General features: G+C 43.2%; 2 protein-coding genes across 5 annotated transcripts; one reads left to right on the forward strand and one right to left on the reverse strand.

The window, feature by feature from the left end:
- The first annotated feature begins 928 nt into the window (after positions 1 to 928).
- CASC3 (CASC3 exon junction complex subunit) lies at positions 929 to 20194 on the forward strand. Of its 4 annotated transcripts, none has more exons than XM_069482495.1 (15): positions 929 to 1974; positions 2396 to 2423; positions 2766 to 2803; positions 13217 to 13372; positions 13462 to 13613; positions 14185 to 14361; positions 14568 to 14689; positions 14876 to 15253; positions 17098 to 17165; positions 17479 to 17593; positions 17836 to 17934; positions 18192 to 18406; positions 18966 to 19088; positions 19241 to 19303; positions 19770 to 20194. In XM_069482495.1, exons 1-14 carry the CDS (start codon positions 1741 to 1743, stop codon positions 19262 to 19264), a joined length of 1929 nt encoding a protein of 642 aa, XP_069338596.1. In that variant the 5' UTR covers positions 929 to 1740; the 3' UTR covers positions 19265 to 19303; positions 19770 to 20194. The 4 variants fall into 4 exon arrangements, with proteins under 4 accessions (XP_069338596.1, XP_069338597.1, XP_069338594.1 ...); XM_069482496.1 differs by having other exon boundaries at positions 14882 to 15253; XM_069482493.1 differs by having other exon boundaries at positions 14568 to 15253.
- Positions 8795 to 9065, reverse strand: LOC138391541 (small integral membrane protein 30-like). The gene has a single exon (XM_069481348.1). The coding sequence runs from the start codon at positions 9031 to 9033 to the stop codon at positions 8854 to 8856; it is 180 nt and encodes a 59-aa protein (XP_069337449.1). The 5' UTR covers positions 9034 to 9065; the 3' UTR covers positions 8795 to 8853.
- Positions 20195 to 21380: the final 1186 nt, after the last annotated feature.

The following is a 21380-nucleotide window of genomic DNA, read 5'->3' on the forward strand; positions in this document are numbered from 1 at the left end:
CTCTTTTTGTCCAGCGTACTTCCTTATACATACTGACAATTTTAAAACAGGGGATTGTACGATGCTTGGTACTTGGTGTCTAAGTTAATAAAATCTTAACAGTTGGAAAGGCCTTAGAGGTCATCTGGTCTGACCCCTGATAGATGATTTCCCCTTGACAACATTCCAGACAAATGAAGTCCAGCTTCTGCTTCAAAACTTCTTTGTTTTTCCCTGTATATATATATTTTTTTTTCCTAAATGTTTGAAAATTCTTCCTTGTTGACAAAGTAACTTGAGCCCATTGGTTTTTGCTTTGCCTTCCAGGATGATAAAAAAAGATCAATCCCTTATTTTCTTCACAGTCCCTCTAATAAATACTGCTGTGGCTATCCCAAGTCTTCTCTGCATGCTAAACATTCACAGATCTTACAATTGTTCCTCAAAAGAAAAGATTCTGGTTTTCCAGTTCCCTCTGGATGAGTGAGCAATTTGCCCACGTCCATTTAAAAATTGGACCCAGACCAAACAACTGAAGGACAAAGTGGCAGACTATCACTTTCCTTATTTAGACACTAAATGTGGCAGCCTTATTTGCACCAACTTAGCTTGTGATGGATAAGATCCTCCAGCTCTTTTTCTTTAACACTTATTAAATCATACATCCCCTATTTTGAACTCAGGCAGTTGGTTTTTGAAGCTGGACTTAAAAGTTGTCACATTTGGCCACTTGTCTAACCAGTTGAGATTGTTTGAATACTGACTCCATCTCTGAAAACAATCATAATTCCTTTTAGTTTCATACCGTCTATAACTTTGATAATCACCAGGATTGTTAACCATACCACTTACAAAAATACTACTCAGGACAGAATCCTACACTATGCCATAGTGACCTTTATCTGTTTGATATATATCATTAATGTGCACTCCTGCAGATGCAGTAACTTAGCTCAGGCATCTTGTATATCATCATGGTCCAGAGAAAATATAATTCTTTTCATTGCTAACAAATGCCCTGCCAAAAGCAAAGCATTTTCCTCTGGTAACCAACAATCGTTTTTACTGATCATCTCTTTTTATTTAAATCAGTTTAAAATCTTGGTAAGACTGGCATCATACCAGCCTGCACTTCTGGGGAGAGGTCATGGCTGGCGTGGGAAGAAGCATGAAGACGGAAGAGGAAACAGGGACACAAGGAAAATGCTGCAACAATAAGTCTCCTGGCTTCACTGCAGACGACTGGTTTTTCCTTCACCCTTTAGCTTAATCTGGGCTAGTGTGGCAAATCTGACGCAGCACTACGGCTTTAGAGATTTACCTTGATTCGTGATTTCACCAAACAAACGAATGCAGATTGACCTGCCTCAAATTAGGTAATAACAAGAAATGGAACTAGAAAAGCATGAAACAGCCCCAATGCTGCAGTGAAGCTGGCAGGTCAACGACTTCCACTCGGAAAGCCCAAGATGGCCGAGCAGCAACCCAGGAGGCCGCGGAACTCCAACTCCCCTCGCCCTGGGCCTGCCCAAGGGAAGTGAGGAGCCACGCCACGCCCCTTACGTCACCGACAGCCGTACCCCCGCTCGCCCGCAAACGTGCCGCAGGGCGCAGGCCCCGCCCCCAGCCCCGCCTTCCGAAAAGCGGGGCGGCCGAGCGCCGCACGTGAAGCATGCCGGGACCAGCTTTCGAGCCTCCCAGCAGCCTCCGCGACGGGCGCGGTGCGTAAGTAGCTAGCCGGCGGTGGCCGTTCTCCGTAAGATGGCGGACCGACGGCGGCAACACGCTTCGCAGGACACAGAGGATGAAGAATCGGGTGCTTCGGGCTCAGACAGCGGCGGCTTCCTGACGCGGGGCGGCGGGAGCTGCAGCGGTAGTGCTGGAGGCGCCGGCAGCGGCTCTTTGCTTTCACAGCGCGGAGGCCGAGGCGGGGCCTTTCATCTGCGGCGGCCAGAGAGCGGAGGCGCCAAGAGCGCTGATGAGGAGTCGGAGTGTGTGAGTGCGCGCGCGCGGGCGGGGCGGGGCGGGGCGGGGAGGGGGCCGGACCGCTAGCCGGCCGGGGGGCGGGGTGTAGATGATGGTGGGAGGTTGGAAGTTGATGTAGATGCTGGGGTGTATTTTGTTAGAGGAGTTATCCCAGTGCGAGTTTGCATCCGGAGCCCCGAGGGAAGAGGAAGGAAAGATTGGGGGTTCTGGGAAGAGGGCAGAGCCATTGCCGGTGGAAAGCAGATGTTGAGAAATTGGGGCTGGAGGTGAAGAGACCTGGCCTGTCTAGGATACTTCTTGTTAAAGATTTACCGTTCCCCATCTCTCTATTCAACCATTTTGTGTTGTCTTCTCCTTTCCACCTACGTTTCTTTATTCGGCTCCCCACCTCTGGAAATCACAGAACTAACCCATATCTTCTTTCTTTTAGGAGAGTGAAGATGGCATGGAGGGCGATGGTGAGTAGCATCTTTTAACCCATCATGACAGGAGTTTTTTGCGCATAAACTCAGGTCACCTGTTTTCGACAGTGACATCCTCTTAGACTGTTAAGAATTTAGGGCCACAAAACGGTTTTTTATAGCATAATGAATAAGAGTATAGGTTTTAGCAGTATGGTCTTAGGTAAGTCACTCTTTGAGTCTGTTTCTCCATTAAATTATGGAGCTTCCAGTTTCATCTACCTCATAGGTTGAAGTCAGAATTAATTGAGTGTCTTAATCTGACCCACCATAAGCAGTCAGGAAATGTTAATTGTAATTTCTGGGTTTTTTTTTTCACATATATCTGTTTTCTTTCAGCTGTTCTCTCGGATTATGAAAGTGCAGAAGACTCAGAAGTGAGTGTGATAGGTTCTTTTTCCTATGGTGTATGTCAGAAAATGGATTTTTAAAACGCATGCTGCAGAAGTACCATGCCCTGTTTGTTTCTCTTGTGCATTCTTCACTTGTGCTTCTGCAAAACTGTTACAGAAGTCTTATTCAATTAGAGTGAGGGAAACCTTGGGGCAAGCCTCTTCAAGCCACAGGTATTACACTGTTAGTAGTTGGCTTTTCTCCCTATCTGAAGAAAATAAGTTTCCAAATAAGAGAATGACAACATCCTGAAGTCCTCCACAAGATGTTTGGCAGTTCATTTTATGCTGTCTCAGTTGAGAAGCCAACCAGTTGGATATTTTTTTCAGATTTGTCTGAACACTTTGCAAGGGCAGGATTCCAGGTGGTTTGTGCCAGAAACATCCCATATTTTATAGATGGGGCTTTCTTTCTGTCTTTAGGAGAAAGTTTCCCAAAGACAGGCTCTTGTCAGCTTGTTGTGATTGGATAAACTACTAGAGATGTCATCAGAGTAGTTGTTTCCTGAGTTGTTGAGTCCTGAGTTCTTGATTTTGGTGATGGGATTACATACAGAGAAAATTAGATGGTAGAGCAAAGGTTTAACTTTATAAATGTTATAGAACTGTTACTACACCTTAGCCTCTGTTAAACCCTTGAAGATAGAAATTTTATTATAGTGTTCACTGTTCCATCTTTAGAGATCTTACAACTTATTAAAAAAGCCAGGCAAACATTGAGGCAGTCATACTACTTGGTGACAGTTGCTGAGATAGAGCTAAATTGAGTGTTCTGGCCGGACACTGAATCTAAGGCAGGCAGAAAAGAATAAGTTAGAGTTAGCTAAGCAAAACATGTTTTAGGCAGAGAGAACAATAGTCAAGAAAGCCCACAGACAGGAGAGAAAATGGAGCATTTGGGAACTTGGAGTATTATAGTTTGGTGTGTCTGGAGCATTGTTGGGACAGGATAGTTACCAGAAATACAGGCACATTAGTGAGCAGGGACCAAATTATGAAGCAGCTTACTTGTTCCTTCTCTTTATTAAGTACCTGCTCTGTGTCAGGAGCTGTACTAGACACTGGGTAAAAAAGATGCAGTTTTCCTCTTGAGTTTACATTCTGGATGAGAGGAGGAAAACAGTTAAGTACTTAGAATAATGTTTAGTAAGTGCCATGATATTGGAAGGATAGGGTGCTTTGGGAGCACATACCAGGGGTAGCTAATTGGGTTTAGGTTGTTTGGAAACACTTAAAAGAATGAGATGTTTAAATAAAGATGTGAAGGATGGTTAGGAGTTAGCCAGGTAGATAGTTTTCTAAGCAAATGGAACATTGGGAAGAAGGTCTAGAGAGATGGATTGCATGGTGAGTTGGAGGATATGAAATATTTAGTATGATGAGGACATAGGAGGGCAAGGAAGGGAGGTTATAAGAGATGAGTCCAAGTCCAAATCTTCAAGTACCTTGTAAGCCAGGTTACAAAGTATTTCAATTTTATTCTAAGGAATTGAAAAACTATAGAAGTGTTTTAAACAAAAATGTGATATGATTAGACTTAGATTTTAAGGCAGTGTTTGTCAGGTTCAGAGGATACTTCCATCAGAAAATCCAGTCCCTGCTGAAACAGAATCTTGCCGGGGGGGGGGGGGGGGGGGGGGGGGAGGGGACGGGGGGGAGACTCAGACATTTATATGTTTTAACAAGATCCCAGGTTGATGCCTATGTACAATAAAATTTGAGAATATTTTACAACAATTATATTGTCTGCAATGAGGAGAATTGATCCAAGAGGAGCAAGATTGGAGACAGAAAAGCTAGTTAAGAAAGCTGTTGTGGGCCGGGCACGGTGGCTCACGCCTGTAATCCTAGCACTCTGGGAGGCCGAGGTGGGCGGATCGTTTGAGCTCAGCAGTTCGAGACCAGCCTGAGCAAGAGCGAGACCCCACCTCTACTAAAAATAGAAAGAAATTATATGGACAGCTAAAAATATATATAGAAAAAATTAGCCGGGCATGGTGGCGCATGCCTATAGTCCCAGCTACTCGGGAGGCTGAGACAGGAGGATCCCTTGAGCTCAGGAGTTTGAGGTTGCTGTGAGCTAGGCTGACGCCACGGCACTCACTCTAGCCTGGGCAACAGAGTGAGACTCTGTCTCAAAAAAAAAAAAAAAAGAAAGCTGTTGTGGAAATCTAGGCAAGCAGTGCGTGGCATGAAGTAGATTGGTGGCAGTGAAAATGGAAGTGGACAGAATGGAAAGTTACAAGAAGTTTTTGGGTAGGAAATATTTGCAGTACAGATGCTTTTCGATTTACGCTGTGGTTACGTCTAGTCCTGATAAACCCTTCATTAAGTTGAAAATACATGAGTCAAAAATGGGAGGCTGACTGGGAGCTGCAGCTTGCTGCCACTGCCCAGCATCTCAAGAAGAGTATGGTTCCTGAGGAAAGCATATCATTATAAAGTTGAAAAATTGTGAGTTGAGCCATCATAAGCTGGGAACTGTCTGTAGTCAGTGGAGAATGGAAACGTTGGAAAAACTGCCAGGCAGTGTGGAGTGTTCAGTGAGGTTTGGGGATTGTGATTTTCTAGTGGCTCACCATTCTGTATGTAAAGGAGTTTGGATGTTATCCTAATTGGCAAGAAAAGAAATGGCCACTGAAGGTCTAAGTGTGGAAGATGAATTATGGGCAAGGCATGAGGCAAGACTATAGGCAGGAGTGTTGTTAGGATAGTCCAAGGAACATGACAATGGTGCCCTGAAGAAGGAGACGTGGACATAGATTTGAGAGGTATTCTGGTGTTACTAGCAGAACCCGTTTGTTGATTGAATGTGGAGCCTGAATTAAGGAGTCAAAGGGATGCCCAGGTTGATGAATACAGTTAATAAGAAAGGGACAGCAGGAGGAAGAGATTGCAAGAAGGACAGTGGTGGGTTGGGTTTTGGATGTTTTGAGATTAGGGAACCTGTGGGACTCTCAAGTGGTGATATTTAATATATAATTTCTAATTTCTTATTAATTTCTTATATCTTTCTGAGTTTTCATTTCATTTTTGAGTTTTTCTAATTATTGATAATGTCTTTTTAGCTAATTTTGAAATAGGAGTTGCAATTTTTTTTTCTTTTTTCTTTACACACAACATGGATGTGAGGAGTTGCAATTTTGATGATATGCACATGTCTTTCTGCCTTGCTTTCATTGTAGGAATGCTGTTCTTTTTTTAAATCTTTATATGGGGTATAACTTCTATAGTTTGTGCTCATTTTTACGTAAAATTAGTTTTCCTGCTCTTTTAGAAGGAAGGATGATTCAGAGTTGCTTTCTCTAAGTTTACAGAGCTCCCTCTTCTGTTATTTTCCTGTGATGTTAAAAAGTATGGTGGCTTGCTTTCTGAGAATTACTGCTTTTGTTTCCCTCCCCAACTTTTTGGGGACTTTCCTTGTCCTGCTCAATTTGGTTCTCCTCTCAACAGTTTGTTTTCGGTATGAGATCCTGTCCTAGAAGGGAGTCCTGACAGCCAGGTCCATTTCACCCCTTCGGATCTACCTACCATAGGTCCTTACATTCATGTGGGAAAACCCTTCCTAGTTTCAAGTGCTGTTCTCAGTTTTGCCTCTTGTGTTTTCCGTTGCCTACCTGTTGATAATTACGGGGTTCTCCTGTTCTCAGATCCCACTCTACTTTCTTCTACACGGACACCAACAATATGCAGGGTTTGCGGCTGTTGGTGCTTTGTTCTTATGTGCTGCTTATACATTTAGGGGCTTGGGGGATATCTTATAACCTAGTTTTGCTGTAAATGTTGTCTGAACATTTGGTTTTGCTGTCCAGGTTCCATGTAGAGATTTGAAGAGAGGTCAAATATTATGCCACTGCCATTTTCACAGAATTGTCCAAGAAAACTTTTTAAAGAAACTTGACTATGAAGGGAAGGCTAGAGAGATGGTAGGTGGAGTAGAAGGCTTTGAGATCAAGAGGTGATTTGGTGTTTGTTTTTAAAGTTGGGAGAGTCTCAAGAATGGTTAAAGATTGAAGGAATGAAGTAGAAAGGGAAAGAAAAAAGAGGGAATAGATAATAAGCATACTGGTGTTCTTGAGTGAGTATGTAAGAAGAGATACGAACCAAACCAGAGAATCATCTTTCATCGTATTTTTAGATAGGTGGAAAGGAAGTGTATGTGAAGCTGGTGTTAACTTTGTTTTCTTTGTGAAATTGAAGGAAAGACATCTCCTTTTAGAAGTGGGGTATGTGGAGAGGCAGAGTAGAAACTGTGACTAAAGGAAGTTTGAATAGTTGAGGTTGGAGGTAGCATTGATCTGTGAAGTTGTGTGTATGTGTTCAACTCCTTCAGCAAAGGGGTCATCTGGTGCCTAAAGAAAGCAGACATTTAAGTTGATCTTGTCCTAGGCACATGGGAGTGACAAGGGAATTGAGGACGTTACTAATAGTGATTGAAATGAATGGGCAGTGAAGTCTAGAGAGAGAAGAAAGTGAATGTGAGAAAGGAATGATTGATAGGCCGAAGGTAGAAGGGTCAAGGGGGAGTGGATGTCTTAAGTTAGAGCTGGGCATGGTGGTACATGCCTATAGTCCTGGCTGCTCTGGAGGCTGAGGCAGGAGAACACTTGAGCCCAGAAGTTTGAAACCAGCCTGGTCAACATAGTGAGACCCTGTCTCTAAAAATAAATAAATAAATAAATGAGTATATAATGCAGTGAATTTTAGTATATTCACAGATGTGTGCAACCATTACCACGGTGGCTTTCAGAACATCATCATGGGCCTGGCATGGTGGCTCACGCCTGTAATCCTAGCACTCTGGGAGGCCGAGGCGGGTGGATTGTTTGAGCTCAGGAGTTCGAGACCAGCCTGAGCAAGAGTGAGACCCCGTCTCTACTAAAAATAGAAAGAAATGATTTGGACAACTAAAAATATATAGAAAAAAATTAGCCGGGCATGGTGGTGCATGCCTGTAGTCCCAGCTACTCGGGAGGCTGAGGCAGGAGGATCACTTGAGCCCAGGAGTTTGAGGTTGCTATGAGCTAGGGTGACACCACGGCACTCTAGCCTGGGCAACAGAGTGAGACTCTGTCTCAAAAAAAAAAAAAAAAAAAAAAGAACATCATCATCACCTCAAAAAGAAACACTGTACCCTTTAGCTGTCAACCCCCCAATTCTCCATGTTCTTAAGCAACCACAAATCTTTCTATCTGTATAGATTTTCCTATTCTGGCCTTTCATATAAATGGAATCATGTAGTATGTGGACTTTTGTAACTGGCTTCTTTCCCTTAGCATAATGTTTTCAAAGTTTTCTTTTCTTTTTTTAAACAACATAATGAGTTTATATTTAACACTTCTCACCATGAGGATGTTAGTTAATATAAAGGTTTTTTTTTAAACATTAGATCTCTATTTCAATGTTTTTTTCCACTCAACCCCCACCCCTGTCCAAGGCCTGTTTAAATGTTAATACAGACGTTTTTGGGTTTTTTTACATTAAATCTTTCTTCGATTTGAATGTTAGATACACTGAATACATTTTTCTAAATGTTTTTTACCCAGAGATAAACGTTTCAATTTTTGGCTGACCGTGATATCTAAATACAATATTAATGTGGGAGATAAAGCAAAAATCTAATAAAAATATGGAGAAAAGACTCCTCAACAATTCAGGAGGCAATGATTATAACTTAACAGGAGTGATTTCCTAGGATTCTGGGCAAAAGCTTCCTTCTTCCTATTTCATGTGATTTGAAAATTCTAAAACTATGAACTATTACTTATGTAAATTTCAGCCATCTTACTTCCTTGACCCCCTTTCTAACCAGCGAATACAAATTATAGGCTGCATTTTTTAGTGCATTACTTGTTATAAAAAAAGCATATTTTCCCATTTATATATTAATTTGTTTCCATTTTAAGAGAAACAACAAAGAATATGAAACGCCCCTATTTACTGTTTCTTGGAAATTTTCAGACACCAAAGCTCAAGTTTAGCCTCAACAGCACAAAGGTCTTCAGGGTGAGGTTTGATTAGGAGGTCCTTCAAAGTCACGTCTGTCCATTTCTCTTCCGTGCATATACCCTCAAGCAAGCACAAATGCCTGTAAGGCTGAGAACCACACCTAACAAGAGAGCAGTTGCATCTCCAGCTTCCACTGCTTCCACAACAGGCAACACCAGAAGCAGTGAAATGAGGACTAAGAGCAATTGGGATGAAACTGAAGTCATGATGTTGGGATCTCTTGAGGGCTGAAGGTTCCAAAGAAATGATGTATACATAATTCTGACTGGAAATTTTTCCCTTCCTGGAACTCAGGATGCTAAGGCTAAGAGATTCCACATGACACAGCCTTCTAGGAAGCAGCCATTACAGGAATTGTTTTCAAAGTTTTCATCCAAGTTGTAGCATATATCAGTACTTCATTCTTTTTTGTGGCTGAATAGTATTCCATTGTGTGGATATACCACATTTGGTTTTATCCATTCATCCATTGATGGACATTTGGGTTGTTCTCTCCCCACTTTGTTGAGGTATATTTGATAAGTAAAAATGGTATACATTTAAGGTATACAACATGATGTCTTGATATATATATATACACACACTGTGAAGTGAGTACCACAATCAAGTTAATTAACATATCTATTACCTCACATAGATTTTTTTTTTTTGTGGTGAAGATCTACTCTTAGCAAATTCCAAGTGTACAATACATAACTATTAACTGTGGTTACCATGCTATACATTAGGTCTCCAGAATTTATTCATCTTGTAACTGAAATTTTATATTCTTTGACCAAAATCTTCCAATTTCCTCTACCCTCAAACCCTTGACAACCACCATTCTACTCTGTTTCTATGAGTTCTACTTTAAATTTCACAGATAAGTGAGATCAGGTGGTATTTGTCTTTCTGTGTCTGGCCTATTTCACTTAGAAATAATATCTTCTAGGTTCATTCATGTTATTGCAAATGGCAAGGTTTCCCCTTTTAGGGCCATATAATATTCTCTTGTGTGTAATATACCACATTTTCTTTATCCATTTGTCCATTGACAGACACTTGGGTTATTTCTGTATCTTGTTTTCATCTGGTTATGGTGAATAATGCTGCTGTAAACATTATTGTATACATTTTATGTTTTTGTTTTGTTTTTTGAGACAGTGTCACTCTATGGCTCTGGTACAGTGCAATGGCTTCATCATAACTTACTGCAACCTCAAACTCCTGGGCTCAAGTGATCCTCTTGCCTCCGCCTCCCAAGCAACTGGGACTACAGGCTCGCTCCATGGCACCCAACTAATTTTTTTTTTTTTTTTTGAAACAGAGTCTCACTCTGTTACCTAGACTAGAGTGCTGTGGCGTCAGCCTAGCTCACAGCAACCTCAAACTCCTGGGCTAAAGCAATCCTTCTGCCTCAGCCTCCCGAGTAGCTGGGACTACAGGCATGTGCCACCACGCCCAGCTAATTTTTTCTATATATTTTTAGTTGTCCATATCATTTCTTTCTATTTTTAGTAGAGACGGGGTCTCGCTCTTGGTCAGGCTGGTCTCCAACTCCTGAGCTCAAACGATCTGCCCATCTCGGCCTCCCAGAGTGTTAGGATTACAGGCGTGAGCCATCGTGCCCAGCCTCAGCTAATTTTTAATGTGTAAGTTTTTGTGTGGACATATGTTTTTACTTCTCTTGTGTATATACCTAGGAATGGAATTGCTGAGTCATATGGTAACTCTGTGTTTAAACATTTGAGGAACTGCCAGACTTTTCCCAAGTACTGCGCCATTTTACATTCTCAGCAGTAGTGTATGGGGGTTCTAATTTCTCTACATCTGGACAGTACTTGTTACTATCTTTTTTTCTTTTTCTTTTTTTTTTTTTGAGACAAGGTCTTGCTCCGTTGCGTGGGCTAGAATACAGTGGTGTGATGACAGGTCAGTGCAACCTCAAACTCTTGGGCTCAAGCAATACTCCCACCTTAGCTTCCCAAGTAGCTTGGACTACAGGCATGCACCACCACATTCGGCTAATTCTTTAATTTTTTGTAGGAATGAGGTCTCACCATGTTGCCCAGGCTGGTCTCAAACTCCTGGCCTCAAGTGATCATCCTGCCTCGGCCTCCCAAAATGCTAGGATTACAAGCATGACCCACCATGCCTGGCCTGTCTGATTTCTTTTTTTTTTTTTTTTTTTTTTTGAGACAGAGTCTCACTCTGTTGCCCAGGCTAGAGTGCCGTGGCGTCAGCCTAGCTCACAGCAACCTCAAACTCCTGGGCTCAAGCGATCCTCCTGCCTCAGCCTCCCGAGTAGCTGGGACTACAGGCATGCACCACCATGCCCGGCTAATTTTTTCTATATATATTTTTAGCTGTCCATGTAATTTCTTTCTATTTTTAGTAGAGATGGGGTCTCGCTCTTGCTCAGGCTGGTCTCGAACTCCTGAGCTCAAACGATCCGCCCACCTCGGCCTCCCAGAGTGCTAGGACTACAGGTGTGAGCCACCGCGCCCGGCCTGATTTCTTGATCTAGCCATGCTAATAGGTGTGAAACAGTATCTCATTTTGATTTGCATTTCTCTGATGACTAATGATGTTGAGCATTTTTTTCTTGTGTTTATTGGCTATTTGTCTATCTCCCTTGAAATGACTATTCTGATACTTTGCCCATTTTTAATTGGATTATTTATTGAGTTGTAAGAGTTTTCTGTATGTATTTTAGATATAAGTCCATTATCAGATATATGATTTGTGGCCGCGCGTGGTGGCTCATGCCTGTAATCCTAGCACTTTGGGAGGCCAAGGTGGGAGGATCACTTGAGGCAAGTTCAAGACCAGCCTGGGCAACATGGCAAGACCCTGTCTCTACAAAAAATAGAAAAATTAGCTGTGTGTGGTGATGTGTGCCTGTGGTCTACTTGGGAGACTGAGAGAGGAGGATTGCTTGAACCCAGGAGTTCCAGGCTGCAGTGAGCTATGATCCTGCCATTACACTCTAGCCTGGGTGACAGAGGAAGACCGTGTCTCAAAACAAAAGGATATATGATTTGTAAATATTTGTTTCCATTCTGTGGATTGTTCACCTTCTTGATGATGTTCTTTCAAACACAAAGGTTTTAACTGTGGTAAAGTCCAGTTTATCTGTTTTTCCTTTCGTTGTTCTCGTTCTTGGTGTTACATCTAAGAATCCTTTGCCAAACTCAATGTTATGAATATTTACTCCTATGCTTTCTTCTACAAGTTTCATAGATTTAGCTCTTATATTTAGGTATTTGATCCATTTTGAGTTAATTTTTGTATGTGGGGTGAAGTAAAGGTTTGACTTCATTCTTTTGCATGTAACAGTTTTAGTCAAGACCTGGGGTATTTAAGACTTCAAAAGCCAGCAGGTTTACTTTAAAAAAAAAAAAAAAAAAAAAAGGCATAGCATTTCCAGGTAAGACTGCTTGGGAGTGGTGGCTGAAGTGAAGGTGAAGACTGTGACCTCACTGCCAGAGTCTTCTAGTCAATGATAGAGTGGGTCCAGGGCCTCAGGGAGCGGGGGTTTAAAATTAGGCTGAGGGAGTTAGATCTGGAAGAGAGACTGAGAATGAGGAAAACACCAGCACTAGCTCTTACTCTGAAATATGTGGAGCGTAGAAGAATGAGCTAAAACTTTTGCATGAGAATTCTTTAAGGGAAGCAGTTCCTTTAGGGGAGAGCTAGTAAGAGTTGGAAACAGTTCACTGAAGTGGTGAGTGATGTAGGGGACTGTGTCTCCTCCGGAAAAGGGTTCGGATGACATCCCTTAGCCAAAACAGTGTGACCCTAGGGTAGCACCTTGGCTTCAGTTAGACCAAGGTTTGACTCTGATTTGGAGTCTTCTCAGCTCTAGGCTATTTGTATCTTTCTATTCTGCCCTGAAAACAAAATTAGTTTCTCCCTTGGAATAAAAATGTTGCCTCATTTGACATTCTACCACAGACTAGATGGGGTGGAGCATAAAACAAAGTTCCCTTATTAATCATGCTGGTACTATTTTAAGATGTTTGAATTCAGTCAGTATGTGTGGCGAGGGGAGTAATGAATTAAAGTGACACACGCACCCCAAGTAAGTTCTTATAATTTCTGCTTCAAAATCTGTAGGGAACATAGGATCAAGGAAAGAACGGGATGGTTACCACCCACCCACCCTCATCTCCAGAGGAGAGAAAACTTAATGTAATTGAGGAAAATGGGAAGAATCAAGGGTAGTTGGTTGTTAAAAAGGTGTAGGTATAGGCTTGGTTCTCAGAGTGTGGGTGTAGTCAAGCAGCCTCCCTCAGTTCTCTGTTACCTTTCTGAGAATCTTAACCCAAAACACTTTGAGGCCAAAATACAGTTGATCCTGAACCATTCAGATCTTATTTCCACAGCTGACCAGGAAACTTTTTTCAGGGTGAAGACGAATACAGTGAAGAGGAAAACTCCAAAGTGGAGCTGAAATCAGAAGCTAATGATGCGGTTAATTCTTCAGCAAAAGAAGAGAAGGGAGAAGAAAAGCCTGATAGCAAAGGCACTGTGACTGGAGAGAGGCAGAGTGGGGATGGACAGGTCAGTACACACCACAGTCCTCCATGCTGGGGACTAGAATAGGGGCTCACAGCCTGGGAGGAGTAAGGAGCCCTTTATGTGTCCTCCAGGAGAGCACAGAGCCTGTGGAGAACAAAGTGGGTAAAAAGGGGCCTAAGCATTTGGATGATGACGAGGATCGGAAGAATCCAGCATACATACCCCGGAAAGGGCTCTTCTTTGAGCATGATCTTCGAGGGCAAACTCAGGATGAGGAAGTCAGGTAACAGCCACTTGGTGCTGCTGCTGCTGTCGGGCATGTATTTAGTGCTTACTGTACGCCAGGCACTTTGCTAAGTGTTTTACCTGTATTATCTCATTGACTGCTCACAACATTTTAGGGTACATATTATGATTATCCCTCTTGGACAAGTGAGGAAAGCGAGGCTTAGAATATTTGATAACTCTTGGTGGGACAGCTGGGATCCAGACCCAGGGCAGTATGTCTCCAGAACCCATCATCTCTTAATCATTACACTTTTGCCTTCCTTCATCTGAGGCTCGAGCCCCCTGAGATATGAAGTACTTGCATAGGCCGTCTTTTAGGAGAGAGTTGTTTCAGAGGTACTGAATGACTTGAAATCTTTTCTCATTTTGATTTTTGTTGTATTTGAGCCCAGCAGGTCCTGCTGTGATTCACTCTTGCTTTTGGGGGGCCCGTTTTGTATGATCTGGAAAGAAGGGGAGATTACATAAAGTTCCTGCTGTCTCCCTGCGTGACCCTATTTGTTTCATGAACATCTCTACTTGGCAGATTCTGGTGACCTAAGACACTTTTCCTTGGTCTTGTTCAGACCCAAAGGGCGTCAACGAAAACTGTGGAAGGATGAGGGCCGCTGGGAACATGACAAGTTCCGGGAAGACGAGCAGGCCCCAAAGTCCCGACAGGAACTCATTGCTCTTTATGGCTATGACATCCGCTCAGCTCACAATCCTGACGACATCAGACCCCGAAGAATCCGGAAACCCCGGTGAGGAAATTTTGGAGCCCAGACTTTTTTTTTTTTTTTTTTTTTTTTAAGGCCTGGACTATTGATATTTTTAGAAAGAACGCTCTTCGCTGCCTGTAAGTGAATGGGTGAGGAAGATGGGAAGTCTCCCTGACTGTGTCAGTTTACATCTCTAGTGGTCTCTTATGTTATTTTCTTCTTAACAGTTTCTGCATTCCATTTCTTAGATTCGGGAGTCCTCCACAAAGAGATCCAAACTGGAATGGTGAGCGGCTAAACAAGTCCTATCGCCACCAAGGTCCTGGGGGCAGCCTACCACCAAGGACATTTATTAACAGGAATGCTGCAGGTACTGGCCGCATGTCTGCACCCAGGAATTACTCTCGATCTGGGGGCTTCAAGGAAGGTCGTGCTGGTTTTAGGCCTATGGAGGCTGGTGGGCAGCATGGTGGCCGGTCTGGTGAAACTGTTAAGCATGAAACCAGTTACCGGTCACGGCGCCTGGAACAGACTCCTATGAGGGACCCATCTCCAGAAGCAGATGCTGCAGTGCTTGGCAGTCCTGAGAAGGAAGAGGCAGTCTCAGAGACACCTGCTGCTGCTCCTGACGTCACACCGCCAGCCCCTGACAGGCCCATTGAGAAGAAATCCTATTCCCGGGCAAGAAGAACCCGAACCAAAGTTGGAGATGCAGTCAAGGTTGCAGAGGAGGTGCCCCCTCTACCTGAAGGGCTGATCCCAGCACCTCAAGTCCCAGAAACCAACCCTCCTCCGCCTACTAAGACTGGGAACTGGGAGGCTCCAGTGGATTCTACTACAGGTGGACTGGAGCAAGACATGGCGCAGTTAAACATAGCAGAACAGAATTGGAGTCCAGGGCAGCCTTCTTTCCTGCAACCACGAGAGCTTCGAGGTAGGAATCTTAGGGTTGGTGGCTAGCTTTTCCCCCTTTGCATCATCAGGTTTAGGGGAATGGGATTTATGGCTCTCAGGAATGTGGTATCTGACAAATACCTACCTTTTCATTAACTGAGAGAAACAGATGGATTTATAGGTACATTCATCCAGTCCTCAAAGCAGTTTTATCTATTACCCAAGACTGTCCCACTGTTTTGCCTGTTAACTAATCAGTTGTCTATTAACTAATCAGTCATCATCATTGAGCTCCTGAGTACAGAATCCTTTTCTACTCTATAGAAAAAGTGAAAGAAGTCAATGTTCTTATTATTTAAGCTAATGCTTAAATTTGAAGGCAGGGGAGTAAAAAATATATATATATATTTGAAGGCAGAAACTTATTCATTTGAATTTAGATCTGATCTCTTTGAAAGGAAAACCTCTAATTTCCTTAATCTTCCAGTGCCAGACTGCCCAATAGAACTTTCTGTAATGATGCTGCTTTTTTGTTTTGTTTGTAGAGATGGGGAGGTCTCATTATCTTGCCCTGGCTGGTCTCAAACTCCTTTGCCCAAGCAATCCTCCCACCTCAGCCTCCTGAGCAGCTAGGATTACAGGCATGCACCACTGCACCTGACTGATGGTGCTTTTGAATACTTGAAATATCCCCAGAGTGAGGGATTGAGATTTAAATTTTAATTAATTTAAATTTAAATTGCCACATGTGGCTAGTGGGTATCATATTGGATAGTATAGTTTTTGTTTGTTTGTTTGTTTGTTTGAGACAGAGTCTCATTCTGTTGCCCGGGCTAGAGTGCTGTGGCATCAGCCTAACTCACAGCAACCTCAAACTCCTGGGCTCAAGCAATCCTACTGCCTCAGCCTCCCAAGAAGCTGAGACTACAGGCATGTGCAATCATGCCCGGCTAACTTTTTCTATATATTTTTAGTTGTTCATATAATTTCTTTCTATTTTTTAGTAGAGACAGGGTCTCACTCTTGCTCAGGCTGGTCTCGAACTCCTGACCTCGAGCAATCCTCCCGGCTTGGCCTCCCAGAGTGCTAGGATTACAGGCGTGAGCCACCGTGCCCGACTGATAGATCCTACTCTTCAAAACTATACTACCTATCATACTTTTTGTTCATTCTCCTTTATCTTCCTCCAACCAAATAGATTGAGGAGGGATCTTTCCTTAGTTTCCGAAATGTAACTTAAAGATTGGAAATCTTCATACAGTGTTTCAGCATACTTTGGTGTGGGTGATTTTTGAACACCAAAAACGATTATAGCATAAACTGGACCTGGAGTTGATCTCTGGGTAGAGGAGTATACCCTCCTGCTGATTTTACCATTGGAAGACAGTCTCTAGAACATTCCTTTTTGTCCTGAGTCATTTTTAGCCACAGCAGAATCTCTTCTCAAACTTACAACCCAGACCTCTGTGACTAGGATATAATCAAGCAGATTTACAGAACATCCCTCCCCTGTGTGACTGTTGCTCAGAAACTCTTGGGCTGACATTTTTTTAATATGTTTGATAACATAATGTGCTAATTATAATCTCCCAGGGGATTCTGTGCAGGGAAGAATTTGGTAGGAAAAATCTGAACTTGAGTTTCTTCACTGAAGTCATTTTTTTCATGTTCAAGGGCTTTACTGCTGTATTAAGATGGCAGTGAGGGCAAATTTCAAATCATGGTGTTGACAGGAAGCAGAGATAATTTAAAAGGAACTTTGTTTGTTTAAAAGAAGAAAGACGGTCCCCCTGGTGACTCTTCAACCTGTCATTTTGTTGATGGCATCTGAGTCCCACTCACATACGTCTGCTCTGCAGCAGTGACTTTTTTGGTATATTACAGGTATGCCTAACCATCATATACACATGGGAGCAGGACCACCACCTCAGTTTAACCGGATGGAAGAAATGGTATAAAATGGGAATGGGAGTAGATTGGGGGAGGCTACAAATTACAGCTTGTTCATTGTTTAAACCAAGATAAGATCTTGAAGTCAGTTTTCCCATTGCTTACCCAAATTTCTTTTAATTTGGGATCAGAAATATAGAGTAGAAGATTTAGGTTCAATTCTTGATGTTTTTCATTGATTTTTCAATTCACTTTCCAAATACTTATTAAACAGTTGCCATGTACCAAGTGTTTTGCAGCACCTAAAGAAGGGGAGGACTTGATACACCAGTCGGCCCTCTGGAAGTCGTATTCGGGCTTCTCTCTCTATCTCAGGGTGTCCAAGGTGGTCGAGCCAAACGCTATTCATCTCAGCGGCAAAGACCTGTGCCAGAGCCCCCCGCCCCTCCTGTGCATATCAGTATCATGGAAGGACATTACTATGATGCACGTGAGTTTTTTATTATTGTTGGGGTACCTTTCTTGGCAGGGTGAAGTGAACCTAAGAGACCAGCCTCCTGCCTCCTGAATTTCCCTTCTGATTTTTCACAGTGGTTATCAAACATGTCTGGTTGCTGTTTTCTTCACATGGAAAACTGAGAACATCTCTTAAAGGGTTTGGGGGACAAGGAGACTTGTTTTTGTGATATGAAGAGTGAGGGTTTATGAGAGTCCCAATGTGATATCTTACAGTGCAGTTCCAGGGACCAATCTATACCCATGGTGACAGCCCTGCCCCACTGCCTCCACAGGGCATGATTGTGCAGCCAGAAATGCACCTTCCCCACCCAGGTAAGCTTTGTGCCTCTACTTGTATGCTTCCAGTACATGAGGATATATGTTTGGGGCTCCACAGACCCCATCTTCCTGAGCTCTGTGCTGCTAGCCCATGAGGCTGGCCATCGTGGCTGCTTGGGCAACAAGACTCCTCTTGTGTCCATCCTGCGGCTTCCATCCTGAGCCTGTTTGTGCTGAGCAGTCCAGCCAGACCATCCCATGGAAATGGTATTATCTTCTTTTTCAATTTTTGTTTTCCTCTCCTTGTCCAGGTTTACATCCCCACCAGACACCGGCGCCTCTGCCCAATCCAGGCCTCTATCCCCCACCAGTGTCCATGAATCCAGGACAGCCACCACCTCAGCAGTTGCTTGCTCCTACCTACTTTTCTGCTCCAGGCGTCATGAACTTTGGTAATCCCAGTTACCCTTATGCTCCAGGGGCACTGCCTCCCCCTCCACCTCCTCATCTGTATCCTAATACACAGGTGAGATGGCTAATGAGCATATTTTTCTAGGTACACCTCCTTTAAATCAGACAGGAATGTGGTATGGGGAGAATGCTAAAGGAATTTGAGAGAACATTTCAATGCCACTGATAGATATATGGCACCAGGACGCCTCTTGGTGGTCAGGATCTGGAAATGCAGCTTATGTAATGCGTATCATCTGTTTATTCTCTTCAGTTTCTTAAATATTTCATTTGAGTGTTGTGGTACATCATGGACCACAGTATCTGCCATTTATTCAACTGCATAAAGAAGCTGTGTTCTACTCCTTATCGGCTCTACCCGTGCCCTGCTTAACTTCCAACTCCAGGTTGACACCATCAGGTAGCTGGAGTGTCACCATTGAGCTCAGCCTTTTCCATTTGTCAGCTGATGGTGGGAATTAGAGAAAGCTCAGTAGTACTTTGAAGAAATTAGAACCACAGTATAATAAATTCCCCAATATTCTTATTTTTGTGTCTCAGTAATATTACTTATTCATCATAGGTTGGATGAATTAATTCCTAACTTTTTCTTCTCCTGGCTTGTGGGGTCCCAGGCCCCATCACAGGTATATGGAGGAGTGACATACTATAACCCCGCCCAGCAGCAGGTGCAGCCAAAGCCCTCCCCACCCCGGAGGACTCCCCAGCCAGTCACCATCAAGCCCCCTCCACCTGAGGTATGAGAGTTCCTTCCCATATTTAAGGCATATGCCACATCAGTGGGCTTTTCCTTTTCCACAGAGGATTTCTCTCCTTTACTGGGTGTGTTTCTATGGAAAAAAGTCTTTTGAGTATGACTTGATAACAAATTCCAACTTTATTATTTCAGGTTGTAAGCAGGGGTTCCAGTTAATATGAGTTTCTGAATATTTTAATCTAACATCATATAAAAGTAAGTGCACAATTTACTGACTCCTATTCTTAAAACTAATGCTCACACTTAACAAACAACATCGCCTAATTAATGCTTTAAGTTATAATTTTGGTATATCTCAGGAGAGGCTTAAAGGAGTCCTGAAATTTGCTGGTTTGTTTTATAATTATGCAAGGTTGAAATAAAAACCATGGTTAATACGACAATTTCAGTTGGGAAGCTACAAGGATAAAATACAGGATGATGGTCTTAAACTTGATTGAGGAAAGAGAAAATCTGAATTTGAGGTGTTATAGCAGAAAGAGCCAATTCTGAAGATCACAAGTGGAGAAAAACTGCGGGATTCTTTGTTGCTGCTGTTTTCTTTAAGGAATTACTTTAAAACACATTATTTAGAAACGTGGCTTTTTGAAAATAGCTTGTAAATGCCCAGAAGATCCACTAACACTTTGGTGGTTCTTCCCTTTTCCCAACCCCTTATCAGAACTGCAGAGGTGAGAACTCAGGAGAGAAGAGAAACACAACTGGCTATCTACTACCAGGAGGGCTTCAAAGATAGAGGGTGGCTCCCACCAGCAAACAGCTGAAAGCGGAGGACCCCTGCCTTCCTCTGAGGACAGGCTCTGTTGGAGAGAGGAGAAACAAGTGAACTTCTTCCCATCTCCACCCTTCAGTTGAGTTGGCTGTGTTCAGGGGAGCAGAGACAGACAGCCCAGCTTCTGAGTGTAGATCGAGAAGCCCGTGTCTTTTGCTCTTCTTTATTTTCTTCTGGGAAATTCAAGTGTCTTCTGTTCCCAGGGAAGTTCCTTCCTGTTTGTTTTGTTTTCTGAGATGTTCGTTTTTAAACCCTGGCTTGCTGTTCTTAAATTAATATTCTTTTAGTTCTCTCTCTCTGCCTTTAAATGAAAAGTGTTCATTCTTCTGGTTTGCTGGCTTCTCTGGGTTCCCTTTTGACTCTTCCCTGCATCCAAATAATGGAGAATGTATCAGCCAGCCTTCCTCCACCAAGTGTAAACAGACCTGGCTTTTCACTTTTGGTTGGCCTTTGTTACTCTCTTATATACTTGGATTCCCTTCACTCCTGTAACCCTGTGGAAGCATAGCTGTCTGCACAGAGTGTCCCGTTGTGCGGAAAAACTCAGAATAGGTGGGTAGGAGCCCTTCTTTTTGACTTAGGTTTTTAAGAGTCTGAGCTTCCATCATTACTTGTACTGTGGTGGGCTTCAGTCCTCTACTGAGGGCAAAGTCTCTATTGTGGGAGGAGATGGCAAACCAGTTGCTTTTGTGAGACAGGGAGGATGAAGCGAGAGCCTTTGCACCTTAGGAGTATGTATTCACATAGTCCTCAGGGCTCAGTCTTTGAGGTAAGTGGAATTAGGGGGCCCTGCTTCTCTTCTTTTCCATTCCTCCTACCATACCCCCTTTCCAGTTGCTGTGGACCAATGCATCTCTCTAGAGGCAAATATTATCCAGCAAGCAGTCTACCCTGTCCTTTGCAATTGCTCTTCTCCACATCTTTCCTGCTACAAGTGTTTTAGATGTTACTATCTTACGTTCCCTAAATTTTACTCTTGTCCTTGCAAACAGAAGATACCACACCTAGGCTTAAGGCCTAAGGAAGCCAGTCACCTTCTGGGCAAAGGCTCCTCTTTTCTTTCCTTCCTATCCGTGGCACTGAACCACTCACCTGCTGCCTCTGCAGAAGAGATTCCTATTACTGCAGCACTTCTGTCTGCCAGGGATAACTTGGCCACTGTCCCTGTCCTTCTACAGAACCTGGGGGAGAAAGTGGTGGCTGTGTCTCTCCCCAAGTAATGTCACTGTCTGTTTTTATTCCTTCCCTCCTGCAGCTGGCGTAACTACTCTGAGTCACAGGTGTGGGATGGGGAGTAGGGAGAGGCACTGAAGCTGTAACCCCCAGAAGGAAATGGCTAAGAGGTTCTTCCAGGGGTAGCTGGTGGTTGTGCCTTTTGTAGGCTGTTCCCTTTGCCTTAAACCTGAAGATGTCTCCTCAAGCCTGTGGGCAGCATGCCCAGAATCCCAGACCTTAAGACACTGTGACAGTTGTCTCTGTTGGTCCGCTGTGTTTAGTTGC

The sequence above is a fragment of the Eulemur rufifrons genome, chromosome 9 (genome assembly GCF_041146395.1).
Source record: "Eulemur rufifrons isolate Redbay chromosome 9, OSU_ERuf_1, whole genome shotgun sequence".
Taxonomy (NCBI): Eukaryota; Metazoa; Chordata; class Mammalia; order Primates; family Lemuridae; genus Eulemur; species Eulemur rufifrons.

What these genes read in the sequence shown, in the direction of transcription:
- LOC138391541 (XM_069481348.1), bottom strand. Translation starts at nt 9,033, where the DNA reads ATGACTTCAGTTTCATCCCAATTGCTCTTAGTCCTCATTTCACTGCTT.
- CASC3 (XM_069482493.1), top strand. Translation starts at nt 1,741, where the DNA reads ATGGCGGACCGACGGCGGCAACACGCTTCGCAGGACACAGAGGATGAA. An exon ending in CTGATGAGGAGTCGGAGTGT is followed by an intron (nt 1,975 to 2,395) that starts GTGAGTGCGCGC and finishes TCTTTCTTTTAG; the next exon opens with GAGAGTGAAGATGGCATGGA. An exon ending in AGATGGCATGGAGGGCGATG is followed by an intron (nt 2,424 to 2,765) that starts GTGAGTAGCATC and finishes GTTTTCTTTCAG; the next exon opens with CTGTTCTCTCGGATTATGAA.